The 14,260-nt window shown below is 48.0% G+C and overlaps 1 protein-coding gene across 4 annotated transcripts in view; it reads left to right on the plus strand.

The window, feature by feature from the left end:
• RBM19 (RNA binding motif protein 19) overlaps positions 1-14,260 on the plus strand; it is a 101,253-nt gene that overhangs the window by 59,459 nt on the left and 27,534 nt on the right. For all 4 annotated transcript variants that reach the window (XM_061602878.1, XM_061602877.1, XM_061602879.1 and 1 more), the window contains exons 22-23: positions 4,859-4,964; positions 12,513-12,633. In XM_061602878.1, the coding sequence (XP_061458862.1) occupies positions 4,859-4,964; positions 12,513-12,633 (227 nt within the window). The remainder of the gene's footprint in view (positions 1-4,858; positions 4,965-12,512; positions 12,634-14,260) is intronic.

A 14,260-nucleotide genomic window follows, 5' to 3' on the forward strand; every position in this document is an offset into this window, starting at 1 on the left:
CCACAGAAGGAGTGAACCAGGGCCAGTCAGAGGCGTGGCCTGAGGGAAAGGGGGTGTGGCCTCAGAAGAGCCTTGAGGGCCAGTTAGACAGGCTTGCAGGGCCACATTTGGCTTCCAGGCCTGAGGGTTCTCCCCCCCCCAAAAAAAAAACAATAGCCACTAAAGTTACTAGCGGTTTGGTGATGAAGTACTGTGCGAGATGGAGCCAGGGGCTGAAGGCTGTTTCCTAGGTTTGCCTCTCACAATATACCGTATATTGAATAATGCTATTGATGGGTATAAATGAGGGGAAAGGGAATCTCAGGCCCCAGGGCTCAGATGTCTGGCCCTCTGGCTATCAGGACTCCCCCTAAGCCACACCTCGTTTGCCTCTAGCACGTGACCCCTGGAAGGTTGCAAGCAAGAGAATTTGGCCCTTGGGCTGGAAAAAGTTCCCTGCCCTTGGCATAAATAAATAATGGGAGGGAGGAATCATTTTTATCCCTAATGCTGCACAAGGAGGCTGGTGTCTGTTTCTAATGCTTCATACATGAACTGTTTGCACGTGTGTTGTCAGGATTGTTGTGGTGTGTTGTTGAAGGCACAGGGAAAACATGCCCAGCTAGCAGCCTTTGAGAGAGATCGCTGTCTGGCCTTGCAGGCCATGTGTGTTGCAATCTTGTCAGGATTGTTGCGGTGTATTGCTGAATGCAGTGTTTCCCAGCCTGTGAATAGTGGAGCCTCTGCAAGTGGGTTGCACGCTTTCTAAGTAACCCACACACACAAAAAAAGTATTGCTTTTAATCCTTAACTGGTATGACTCTTGCAGCCTCTTGGCATATTATAATGCTGCGTAACTGAACGTCAGAAAGGCTCGAGCCTTACATTTTAACACTTTCTGGTGTCTGGAGGCAGGTGTTTTATTGACGGTTTTTTAATTACATTTTTAATTTATGGATACTTCTACTGATTGCATTTGTGTGTTGTATACCGCAGTGATATATTTTATGAAAGTGCGGATTGTAAATATTTCAATACTTGGATGCCTGGAGTACCGGTTGTGAAATAGGCAAATTTGCAATTAGAATGCATGAAACTGACCGCTGTCAAAGACCTAAGGTCCAAAATTCATGTGACAATAAATCAATGGGTCCCCATACCAGGTAAATTTGGACTTGCGGGTCGCCATACAAAGAGGGCTGAGGACCATTTGTTTAATGTGTAAGGAAGCATGCACAGCTAGTAGCTTTTGGCAGATTACTGTCTGGCCTTGTAAAAGCATGCACTCACTTTCATGCATGTGTGTGTGCACCCAGAAGCCCCCCCATTCCCCTGTTCAGGCTCGCAATCTGCATACAAATAGGGACTTGTGCACATTGTAGCTTCCAGAGCTCAATAGGGCCATAATTATTCTCGGGTTCCATCAGGAAACACACACACCCTCCCTGCGTGCACCCTTTTGCTCATGTGCACACAGAGACCAACCCCATCCCATGCTACAAAACAAATTAGAGATGTGAGAACTCTTCTTGTTGATCAAAACATAAATTATTCTTCACAGACAGGGCACATTGTGCTCTGGAGAGGGTAATTGGTGCCTCCTCCCACTCCTCAAAAGGTGAACATCGTAATTGGAAAAGAGAGGTGTTAGTGGCTCGCTTTTGCTCGGAGAGAAGGGGGGGCATTAAAGCGTCCCCTCCCTGCCGTTTTTTGCAGCTTTGTGGATGTCAGTGGCCGTGTTATGGATTCTAATTATCAACACAGTGGGAGAGAAAGGGGGGTGTCCCCGGACAAGGAGTCCTTGGTTCCCCCTTGGTTCCCCCTGGCTTGCTGCTCAGTGGGTAAGGAAGCCTGATAAAATGCTCTTCCCTTGCCATGACTCTCTCTGGAAAACAGTGGATTCCCCCCCCAAAAAAAAATCTCTCTCTCGCTCGCTCTCTGCCCTCCATTTACCATAACCACATTTGGGTTACAGCTGTGGCTTTACTCTCAGTGAGATGGTCAGCTTAGGTCAGGACTGTATTATTAATAATAATAATAATTAGACTAGAACTGAGGGGTACCCAGTTAAATTTTTGCAGTTGATTTGCGACAGAACCATTTATCTCTCTACCCGATGCATAATTAACTTTTGAAACTCGCTGCCCCAAGATGGGGTGATGAAGGCTAGGTTAAAATGGCTTCAGAGGGGCATGATCTATTTTTGTCAGTTTGTTTGCTGAACTATTTATACACCACAACTTCATAAAAACACGGCCAGGCAGTATGCGGCAAACAAAATGACAGATGAATAAAAAATAAATGCTTGTTGGCCAAAAGAAATTCACATTGCACAGGTCTGCCTGAATAACACAGTTTTTAGGTGACGTCTAAAAGAAGGCAGGAATGATTCCGTTCAGACCTTCAGCATGCAGAGAGTTCCACAGGGCAAGGCCTGCCACATTGAAGTCTCAGTCCCTAGTAAAGACCAGTCAAACCTCATGGGTGGTGGGGTACCACAAAAAGTGCCCATCCAAGGATCTCGGTGATCGAGGCAGTAAGCATAAGGAATCAGACAGTCCTTAATGTAATTCGGGCCCACATCGTTTAGGGCTTTGTGAATTAACACAAGAAACTTGAACTGGGCCCAGTAACAAATTGGCAACCAGCACAGCTCAGATGCCAACCAGTGCAGCATGCAGATTATTTATTTATTATTTGATTTATATCCCGCCCTTCCAGCAGGAGTCAGATTCACAAGATTAGGTGAATTTGTGAAGGAAAGATCTTTTTAGGGTGGAACTAGTCATTTGCCTGCTGCTCTTCCAGGCAGAGATAATTCCCGAAGAGGTCTTGCAAGATTCACACCTGGACAGAGGATCCTGATTGAACCTTCTAGCAGATAACGGCCCAGGTCTGCTTACAACAATGGCCCTTTGTGGCTTGTTTACTTCCCTCTTTCACCACCTCCTCAAAGATTGGGCACAACATCCCTGCTGGTTTAGGCCCCAGCCCGCTGATCCTCCGAGGCTGTTGCCTCTCTCTTGTTTTAGTTTGTTTTGCAATTTTGTTTCAGCGCGGCTTTCAAAGAAAGGAGAGAGATGGAGGCTGCAAGGAGGAGGTAGCGCTGGGGGGGAAGGCTCCGAGGAGGGAGGCGTGCGGATTCATTTTGAGACTTCATAATGCTCTACTTACACACGGTGCATCCCGAGGAAATTCAGCAGATGGATGCCTGGTCATGCGGACAGTGCAGCAGGTTAACTCCCTGGATTTAGCTTCTATCATTTCACGAGAGCATTTATGGCACTTTACCGTGTTTATTCCCAGCTGGCTTCCCCCGGCCTCACGCTGCATGTGTGGAGATTGTCGGATAAAATAGCACACCCTAGCCATCCAGAGCCTGCGTTAAATATTCATTGCCTCCAATTTGTACGTAGGTGTTGATGAATGGCCCCAATGATGGGCGAGAGGCGGCTGACTCTTAGCAGTGAGAAAAGAGGTTGCTTTACTGTGGGATTTTCAGGGGTGGAAGGGAAAGAGAATCTGTGGGACAGGTTGGCTAGCGCCCTCTGTTTCCCCTTATGTGCATGCACATCCAGGCACACTCACTCTCACATACACACTGCCACAAAACAAGGCATATATGATTCATTGGGCTGGATCCAACGGGCTCTTGCGCTAGCTGATGAGTGAGCGTTAACATTGCACAACGGAGGAATCCAACACAACCGTTGCGCTAGTGGGAACTAATTGCGCAGGCTGGTGTGCAGCAAATTGACCGGCCGCCTGCTTCTGCATTCTCTCGTGCAGCGACATTCCACTGGCGCAAAACATTTCACCGGTGGAGCAAGCATACCACTGACTGACTTCGGCCCCATCAGCAGTATACGTTGAAATCGGTATCATACCACTGTAAACAGTCATGGCTTCTCCCAAAGACTGCTGGGAAACTGTAGTTCAGGATACAGAGAGCTGTTAGGAGAGACCCCTCTTCCCTGCACGAAAGCTACAGTTTTCAGAGTGATTGTTAAATCACGGTGATTCATAGGGAAGAAAGTTTGGGAACCACTGTGCTAGATTTTTACTTGTGTGTGTGTGTGTGTTTTCCTTTCTGTGTTAAATAAAAGTTATTCCCACCCCCAGTTCCAAGTTCAGAATCTCTGTTGTGAGATCGGAATCTCCGTTAACCTTTTAAAGAACTAACGCAAATGTTTTGGGACAGCACATTGTGCAGCGTGCCCGAGCAGCCTTCTCCCCATGTGGAAAGCTTAGTTTAGCAGCGCATAGTTAAACTGTGGAATCTGCTCCGACAAGAGGTGGGGATGGCCACACCCTTGGAGGATTAGACAATTTCATGGAGGGTAAGGCTATCAGTGGCTGCTAGCCACGATCTGCCTCCACTTGTTTGAAGGCAGTATATTTCTGAAGGCCATTGTCTGGGGAACGCAAGCGGGGAGAGTTGCTGTTCTGCACAGGTTCCATTTGTGGGCTTCCCAATGAGGCATCTGGCTGGACACTGAGAGAACAGGATGCTGGACTGGATGAGCCTTTGACCTGATCCAGCCGAGCTGTTCAATTCTTAAAAGCTGTAAGAGCACGGAAAGCTAGCATGTCAGGGAGAAAATTAAACCAGAGCATGCCAACTTCCTGACTTTTTTAAAAAAAACCATGGGAACAGTCGGACAAGGCTTCCCCGATGATGGTGATGATATCCTGAAAACGCTGAAGCTTGTGCTTTTCCTGAACATTTGAATGTCCTATAAGCATGCTTTGAAAGGAGAATAACATTCTCTCTTTCACCATCCCAATTATTTCTTGTTCTATTTGTTGATTTGCGGATTGTTCTTTTTCTCCCGCTCTCCCCCACCCCCACCCCCCCAAAAAAATTCCTTGCCTTTAGCACCTTTGGAGAGCTGAAGACAGTTCGCCTGCCAAAGAAAATGGTTGGAACAGGGACGCACCGTGGTTTCGGCTTTGTGGATTTCCTCACCAAACAGGACGCAAAGGTGAGCACCCTAGACTTTCTCTTCCTTTGGGGAAGGGCCGTAGCTCAGTGGCGGAGCATCTGCCTTGCATGCAGAAGGTCCCAGTTCACTCCCTGACATCTCCAGCTGCAGTCGGTAGAGACACTCCTGCCTGAAACCCCGGAGAGCTGCTGCCAGTCAGTGTAGACACAACTGAGCTAGATGGACCAATAGTCCGACTCAGTGCAAGGCAGCTTGCGATGTTCCTTTATCTTAAGGCAGCCTTTCCCAACTAGTGGGCCACCGGATGTTGTTGGACCACAACTCCCATCAGCCTCAGCCAGCATTGCCAGTGGTCAGGAAAGATGGGCATTGTGGTCCAACAACATCTGCTGGCCCACTAGTTGGGGAAGGCTGGTGTAGACAATCCTGAGCTGGATGCACCAGTGAATGTGACTCAGTAATCGGTAGTTTCCTGGAAGGTACTGTTGCAGGATTCAATTGCATACTAGCAAATTCCAGTTGTGCATTTAAAGCTGATTTGGTGTTCTTGTGCACAAACCTGCTTCCCCAACCCACACACCCCCAAAATTGGACTTTTGGATGCATGGCTTCTGGTGGGATACGGCTCGTGTGCCCAGGCCATGGGGGAACCACAAACAATGGTCACCTCCACACCATACATTTAAAACACTCTTATACCACTTTCACCATCACAGCTCCTTCTCCCCAATGAATCCAGGGAAATGTAGTTTGTTACGGGTCTCCTAAATCTAAAATCATAGGCAGGAAACATGTGGCCCTCCAGATGTTGCAAAACTACAACTCCGATCATACCCAGCAGTCATGGCAAATAGTCAGGGGTGATGGGAGTTGTAGTTCTGCAACATCTGGAGGGCCAAAGGTTCCCCACGCCTGATCTAAATGTTGCCTGAGCGGGGAAGGGAGGCAGCACAAGTGACAGGATGATTGATAAAGTGCAGTTGCATGAACTTTAGCTATGACCCTTGTACACCGGGAATAGCCAATGTGGTGCCTTCTGGATGTTTTAGCCTATGACTCCCATCGGCCTCCACCAGCATGGCCAGTACTCAGGGATGATGGGCATGTAGTTTGAAACATCTGGTGGGCACCATGTTGGCTGCCACCAGAGTAGATATCGATGTGGAATCTTGTGGGCTTCATTTTTGCAAGGCGTTCCTCTTTACAAGCGACTGTTTCCTGCGGTTCCCCGGGGCGGTGCTTGGTTCTGGGTGGTATTAAAAACTCAGCTGCTCTGAAAACCAAGAAACCGCCCATTTAGGAGCAAAGAGAATTCCTCTCGCAGCGGCAGCAGCAGGAGCTCAGCTGGCCCTGCAGGGAACATCCTCAACTGGCGCCCTGATGAGCCTTTGTTTTTTAGGAAGGATGGGAAATCTATCAACAGCCTAATGTTGTCTGCCTTTTGTGTCCTGCTAATGGTTTTTGCCTCTGGGCTCTTTGGGCCGAGTGTTTAATAGGGCAACAGGGAGCTGAGAGGCAGAGTGGTCCTGTCCCCCAAATTAAGAGCATTTAGATCCAGTGAGCCGTTGTCCCCCTGGGAGGTGAACTCGGTGGCCCGCTTCCGTGATCTATGGCGTCCACTGCTGTGGAACCCAGACGATTCCCTCCTTCTCTCCTTGCATCTGGGAGCGACATGCACAGTCATGCCAGCAAGAATCCCGGGGTGTGTGGAATTTCAGTTCCAATGTAGATACAGTGAGCTGCTGGGCGCATGTTGCTTGTGTACCCACATTTACAAATGCGTCATACATTGGTGATGGTGATAATAATATGTACACAAAACCAGAGGCTAGATCTTGGGAATGTTCAGGCCTAGGGCCTGTATGTAGATTAGCCCAAAATAGATATAGTGGCCTGCTGGGTGCATGTTACTTATACACCCACATTTATATTGCAGAAGGAAATCACCCTGTGCTTTATAGATTACAGCAAAACCTTTGATTGTGTGGATCATGAAAAGCTATGGGATGCTTTAAAAGAAATGGGGGGTGCCACAGCATCTGATTGTCCTGATGCACAACCTATACTCTGCACAAGAGGCTACTGTAAGGACAGAATATGGAGAAACCGATTGGTTCCCAATCGAAAAGGGAGTGAGACAGGGGTGTATTTTAACACCCTACTTGTTTAATCCATACACAGAACATATCATACGGAAAGCAGGATTGGACTAAGATGAAGGAGGTGTGAAAATTGGAGGGAGAAATATCAATAATTTAAGATATGCAGACGATACCATACTACTACCAGAAACCAGTAATAATTTGAAACGAATGCTGATGAAAGTTAAAGAAGAAAGCACAAAAGCAGGACTACAGCTGAATGTCAAAAAGACTAAAGTAATGACAACGGAAGATTTATGTAACTTTAAAGTTGACAACGAGGCCATTGAACTTGTCAAGTATTATCAGTACCTGGGCACAGTCATTAACCAAAATGGAGACGAGAAATCAGAAGAAGGCTAGGACTGGGGAGGGCAGCTGTGAGAGAACTACAAAAGGTCCTCAAATGCAAAGACGTATCACTGAACACTAAAGTCAGGATCATTCAGACCATGGTATTCCCGATCTCTATGTATGGATGTGAAAGTTGGACAGTGAAAAAAGCTGATAAGAGGAGAATCAATTCATTTGAAATGTGGTGTTGGAGGAGAGCTTTGTGCATACCATGGACTGCGAAAAAGACAAATAATTGGGTGTTAGAACAATTTAAACCAGAACTGTCACTAGAAGCTAAAACGATGAAACTGAGGTTATCATACTTTAGACACATCATGAGAAGACATGATTCATTAGGTAAGATAATAATGCTGGGGAAAACAGAAGGGAGTAGAAAAAGAGGAAGGCCAAGGAAGAGCTGGATTGATTCCAGAAAGGAAGCCACAGACCTGAACTTACAAGATCTGAACAGGGTGGTTCATGACAGATGCTCTTGGAGGTCACTGATTCATAGGGTCGCCAGAAGTCGTAATCGACTTGAAGGCACATAACAAACTATCACAAGATAGTGTAATGGTGTAAAGAAAGTGGACAGAGATGAGTTTTCTCCCCCTCACTCATCCCTCTAGAACCCGTGGTCACCTAGTGGCCTGCTGATTGGCAGGAGGTTCAGGGCAGACAAAGGAGATTCAGGACAGAAAATGAAAGTCCTGTGTCACACATTAAAGTCTGGGACTTGCTTGCTCAGAAGACAGTGATGGCCACCAACGTAGATATTTTAAAAGGCGATTGCACACATTCATAAGGCTATCAGTGTCTGCCAGTCATGAAGGCAGTGGAGGCTACTCCCTTAGGGCAAGTGGGGTACTGCCCCACCAACCTCCGTCTTGGTTCCTCCGAGACCATCTGCCTTCTTCCTCCCAACCACTCTGGCTGTTTGCTTCCTCCTCGGTGTTGCCATTGTAGAACTCAGCAGGGAGGAGGTGGAGAGGGGGGCAAAAGTCGAATGAGTTACCCCTGGCTGCACCTCCTGTTGGCCTCCTTGCCTCCCGTCTCAGCGGGCACCAGCCGCATTTGCACGATAGGCATGCACTACCTCCAAGATGAGAGGCAGCTTGCCTCTGAATTGCATGTTGCTGAGGAATAACAGCCTGAGAGGGCTAAAGCACTCTTCTTGCGGACTTCCCGGAGGCGTCTGTGTGAAGCAGGAGGCTGGACTAGATGAGTCTTTGGTCCGATCCCTTGGGGCCCTTTTTATGCAACTTGTGTAATATCTCGACCAGGGAAGGGCCATAGCTCAGTGGTTAAAGCACCTGCCTTAACATACACAAGGCCTCCGGTTCAATCCTCAATGACATCTCCAGGTAGGGTTGGGAATTGCCCCCTGCCTGAAACCCATGAGAGCCGCTGCCAGTCAGTGTAGACAACACTGAGCAACATGGATCAGTGGTTGTGACTCAGTATAAGGCGTCTTCCTAAGTTCCTGTGTTTCGGAGAGCATTACTGTTGCCTGTCTCTGAGGCTATGAAACGATGAATGGAGGCTGGGAAGGTTTTGACTCTGACATGACACTCTGCCTGGGTGAGACCTCAAGAATCTGGTGGCGCCCAGCTGCCGAATCTCTTGTGTGTACAGACGGGGGCGCAGCGTTCATTCTCACACATTCTCCCTCTCCCTTGTAAGCGATGCCGGGAAGTGAGAAATTAAAAAGTACAAATTAGCAGACGAGAGCCTACAATTAGAACCACAGTTGCTTGCCAGGGTTGGGGCGGCTGTTTCTGCCAACGTAAACAGCTATTACTACTCCCTGCAGCTGACTCCTCCTCCTCTTTTCTTCCACTCAGCTCCCCCCTTCCACCCCACAGCGATGTTTATTTAAGCCAACACATTGCTCTGCTAATTGGGTAACATTCGGTGTGAAAATAGGCATTTAAAAACATGCACACAACAACAACAACAGCAGCAGCAGCAGCAGCAGCAGCAGCAGCAAATAAAAACAGCCTAAGCTGCCACATCGCAGGGAACGTCAACCTTAGGAGAAGCTAAACTTAAAACCGAAAGCGTCTTCTAGTGCTCTCTTGGGGAATCACAGCATCATAGAAGAGTCGAGTTGGAAGGGGCCTCTATGGCCATCCAGTCCAGCCCACCTGCTCGATGCAAGAATCCATCTTAGAGCATCTCCAACAGGTGCCTGTCCAGCTGCCTCTTCAATGCTTCCAGTGTTGGAGAGCCCAGCACTTCCCCAGGTCATGGGTTCCATTATCTACTGCTCTAACAGTTAGGTTTTTCTTGTTGTTCAATCGAAAGGGCTGTGGCTCAGTGGCAGAGCCTCTGCTTTGTATGCAGAAGGTCCCAGGTTCAATCCCCGGCATCTCCCAAGTAAGGCTGGGAGAGATTTGCATTCTGAATCCCTGGAAGACTGCTCAACGAGACTGATCTGGATGGACCCGTGGTGTGAATCAGTATAAGGCAGCTTCCTGTTTTCCTGTGTTATTCTCGAGTGGAAGAGGGCAAAACTAGTTGTAAGGCAAGCTCCCCAATGCCGGGGCCGGGAAGGCCCTCTACAGTACTCATTCCCAGAAGTGGAGAGGCCTCCTCCCTCGAGCTAAGGCGATCCCTTTGGCAGCCAGTTTCCATGGCATCGTTCACAAGGAATAGGCCAACGCAAATCACACCATGGCCTCTGTGATGAATTCTAACATCTTTCTGATGACACAGTGCAAGACCTGGCTGTTCCCAAGATGGATATTCCAGTTGCAGCCTTCCCATAAAAGACACCTCCACCTTTGGACTCGGATGAGCTCCTCAAAGATCAACGTGGCAGAAAAAGTGGAAGTCCTTCCTGTTCAGGGGATTTGAGACCTCTTCCATGGCTTCCCTTGGAGCCTTAGTTATTGCTCAAGTAGCTTTCCCCTGGCTGAATGAGGTCTTGGAAGATAATTCTCTGCACAAGGATGCCACAGTCGGGTTGGATAATCTCTGATGCTCCAGCTGTCATCAGACTCCCAACTCCTGTGAGCTCCAGCTAGCATAGCAAATGCTCAAGGATGTCAGGAGCTGCACTGCAACACCATCTGGAGGGTCACAGGTGTCCCATCTCTCCACTAGAGAAACCCTACATTAGGTTTCCCTCCCCATAGCCACAGTGGCATGTCAGTATGGCCGTGGAATCTCCAGGATTTAATCTGAACTTTCAAGGAGCTGTCCAAGGTGCTGAAGCTTTCCCCCCAAAATAGGTTCAGCATCCTGGACAGGTCCTTGCAGACTAAAACCTGGAGCAGATTCCGCTGTGCCTCTGACATGGAGCCACCAGCCCACCACTATGTGGAGGATACCTTTGTAAGCACCCTCAAACCTGAAGCCTGATCCACCGACTCCAACACGGTAGCTAGCTACTCTGTTTGGAGAAGATGCCACGCCAAAGGTGAATCTGTCCAGCTTTCCGTTCTGCAGAAGATGTCTCTTTGGAGAGTCCTTAGGACATGGGTGGGGAACCTTGGGTTCCATGGGCAAACATAGCCTGCCAGGCCTTCCCATTTGGCCAGCAAGGCCATTTGGGGGGGGGAAGCCATGCTCCATCTGGCCTACGTGATGTCTGGTATGGAGGAGGTAAGGTCAGGGCTTGAAAGAAACAATCAGGAGCTAAAAGTGGGCTCCCAGTTGCTCCTTTGCCAGAGCAAGGCACGCGTCCAGCCATCCATTAGCTGATGGAACTGAAGGAGCAGACCTTGGTCAAGGAGGGGAAAATGTTTTCCATTCAACGGAAACTGCTTCACCCTCCCAGTGGTGCTCTTTGAAGGAGGCTGCTTTGCATCTCCAAAATTGGACAAGTGCAGGGAGGATTGCCAAAGTCCTTTGAACTTCCGACGTCAGGATTTTGACAGGTGGGATGCCCAATTCCCATCATCACCAGCTTCATGTGACTTCATAATAATGGCGTACGATTGATAAGTAGGTTGCCCAACCAGCTTGGCCAAGTGTTCAGGGAGGATGGGAGTCATAGTCCAGCAACATCTGGAGGGCACCATATTGTCTATCCCTGCTGCAGATGCTTACCTGAGAATAAGCCTTGTTGAACTCATGGGGAACTTGCCACCCTGGGCTCCTACTGGGAGGAAGGGATGGGATATAAATTTAATAAATAAATAAATAGCTTATTTCTGTGTGGATCTGCATATAGGACAGCTAAAATTGTCTGTCTGTCTGAAGGGACGCTATTTCCCCAACCATTCTCATTTTGTGCAAGGGTGCTTTGCTTCAGTATCAAGGGGGCTGGGGGCTCCTCTCTCTGTTCTTATGTCTCAAGCCACTAGCTTTCCATGATGTCTCGAGTGACTAGCCTTCCAGCATCACTCCCTATCTTCCAAATGTGGGTGTATACTTTTTTCTTTTTTCTTTTTTGCAAGGGCCTCCTTAAAAAAAGAAGCTGCTCTCTGAAAATGCCCTTTTAGGAAAAGCTCCTTTTTTGTGCATGGCTCCAACTGATAATGGCCCTTATCTCTCCCGGCTGGGGACAAGCTTGTTCCCCAGGATGCCCAGTTGAACCAAATCCTCAACCAGATCAAGCCCTAAATCAATTTGGGGGTGGGGCTAATGTTTAATTAAGGGTTTTTTTTGAAACCCTAATTAAACGCCTAAGGCCAGGAGGGGACAGGGAAAGGTGACACTGCGTCTCCTTCCCCCACCACCACTACCATCCAACCGCACTGTGAACAGGAGGGTTCAGGCCTGCAGTGTGTTGCTTTGCAAACGCCTTCCATGCAGAGGTACGTGCAGGGGCTGCCTGCGCCTTTTCCTTTCTACCTGAGACTCTGCCCCCTGACAGTTCCGGATCGCTCCGGGCAGCCCAACCTGACCTCAGGCAATCCAAGGCTGACTTCACCAGACTCGGGAGCAGCCTGGATCCCCCCAGATCATCCCAGTTTGGGATTCATCTCAATCCAGTGCACACACCTACTTTATATGTTTGACCCCTTCCAGTGTAACGTGGCGCATTTGGGGCCTTTATTCGTCTCTCCATTTGGGGGAGAGGAGAAAGGGAGAGGCAGAGGGATTGCAGATTCTCTTAAAGCCAGCTCAACGGCGTGCCTCCTGTTTTCTCTTTCCACAGAGAGCCTTCAACGCCCTCTGCCACAGCACCCATTTGTACGGCAGGAGGCTTGTCTTGGAATGGGCCGACTCGGAGGAAACGGTGGAGGCCCTGAGACGGAAAACAGCCGAGCATTTTCACGGTACGTGGCGCATGCAGCGCCCTCGCAGTTATTGTTTCTGTTTCGCTTCTAATTTTGTTTTCTATGACTGGTTTTGTTCTGTTTTTCATTTCACAGAATTTGTATGCCACTTAACTGTGTTTTTTTTTTTTAAAAAAAGAGGCAAAACTTCTAAGCGGTTTACCCAAGACAAAACATGCATTAGAATTATTGATTAAAAAGTCAGAAGTTGAAAACAAGTTGGCCCTCCAGAAAAAAAAGATCAAAATACAATCCAAAACAGTGGTTTAAAATACGCATTGTGCGTCCTTTGACTGAGCAGACACCCTCTTTATCATTAGCTGTGATGGAAATTCTTGTGTTGCTCATTTTCTGGTCATTTATATGAATGTATGTCCATAGTCTGCTTGACATATAGGACCACTATGTATATAACATGCACACACACTATAAAAAATAAAATTGCAGATTAAAATACGTGTCACCTTTACAAATCTGGGTAGGCTTCCCTAGGCAAAGCAAAACAACAGTTTTGTTGGTTGGTTGGTTTGTTAGATTTATATCCCACCCTTCCTCCTAGAAGGAGCCCAGGGCGGCAAACAAAAACACTAAAAACATTCTAAAATATCTTTTAAAACATATTAAAACTAAACATGTTAGAACAAAACATATTTAAAAACATGTAAAAAAAACCGTAATTCCGAGACAGACACAGACAGGGATAAGGTCTCTACTTAAAAGGCTTGTTGAAAGAAGAAGGTCTTCAGTAGGCACCGAAAAGATAACAGAGACGCCTAATATTTAAAGGGAAACCCTGGAGAGCTGCTGCCAGTCGGTGTAGGCAGCACTGAGCTAGATGGACCGATATCTGAGTCAATATAAGGCAGCTTCCTATGTCAGGCCTCTAGTATTCCCTCTTCTGAACCTTTTCCAACTCTATAATATCCTTTTTGAGATGAAGACGTTGTAGAGCAGGGGTGAGGAACCTCAGGGCCCAGGGGCCAAATGAGGCCCTCCAGGCCTCTCTGTCTGGCCCTCGGATCTGTCCTCAGGCCACGCTCCTCAGTGGCCCTGCTTTGGACTTGGACCATTTTTGCTTGCCTGTGAACTCTGATCATTCCTGTTGCTTGTCTGGATGGAGGCTGGAGAGGGTTGGGCTTTGAAACTAGCCTCCTGGACAAAGGTGAAAATGCACGTTCGCTGCTGTGCCTGCTTTTGCCTCTGGCCCCACCCACTAGTGGCACGTGGCCCCCAAGAAGGTTGCCCAGAAGGAAATGCGGCCCTTGAGCTAAAAAAAAAGTTTCCCACCTTGGTTGTATTCCTTGGGAGCCAACCACAGTACAGCTGTTGCTTCCACCCCGCCTCGCCCAGGTGAACCATAATCCGTAGATTCCTCTGTGTAATGGTAGGGCCGGCTCTGTGGTGGGCATAGAACCGCAGCAACAACAAAAGCAAACCTCACAGGCCGTGGTGTTCTAAATGCATTCCCGAAACCGGTGGTTTTTCAATACGAAAGACCAGACGCGGGTGAGCGTGCTTGCAAAGACTGATTGTACAGACATTTCTTATTATTATTGCTGTCCGCCAAAGCCCAGGTGATGATTTTGTGTGCGTGCATGTGCCATATCTTCAAGCTAGCAAAGAGGAC

The sequence above is a fragment of the Rhineura floridana genome, chromosome 19 (genome assembly GCF_030035675.1).
Source record: "Rhineura floridana isolate rRhiFlo1 chromosome 19, rRhiFlo1.hap2, whole genome shotgun sequence".
Classification (NCBI taxonomy): domain Eukaryota; kingdom Metazoa; phylum Chordata; class Lepidosauria; order Squamata; family Rhineuridae; genus Rhineura; species Rhineura floridana.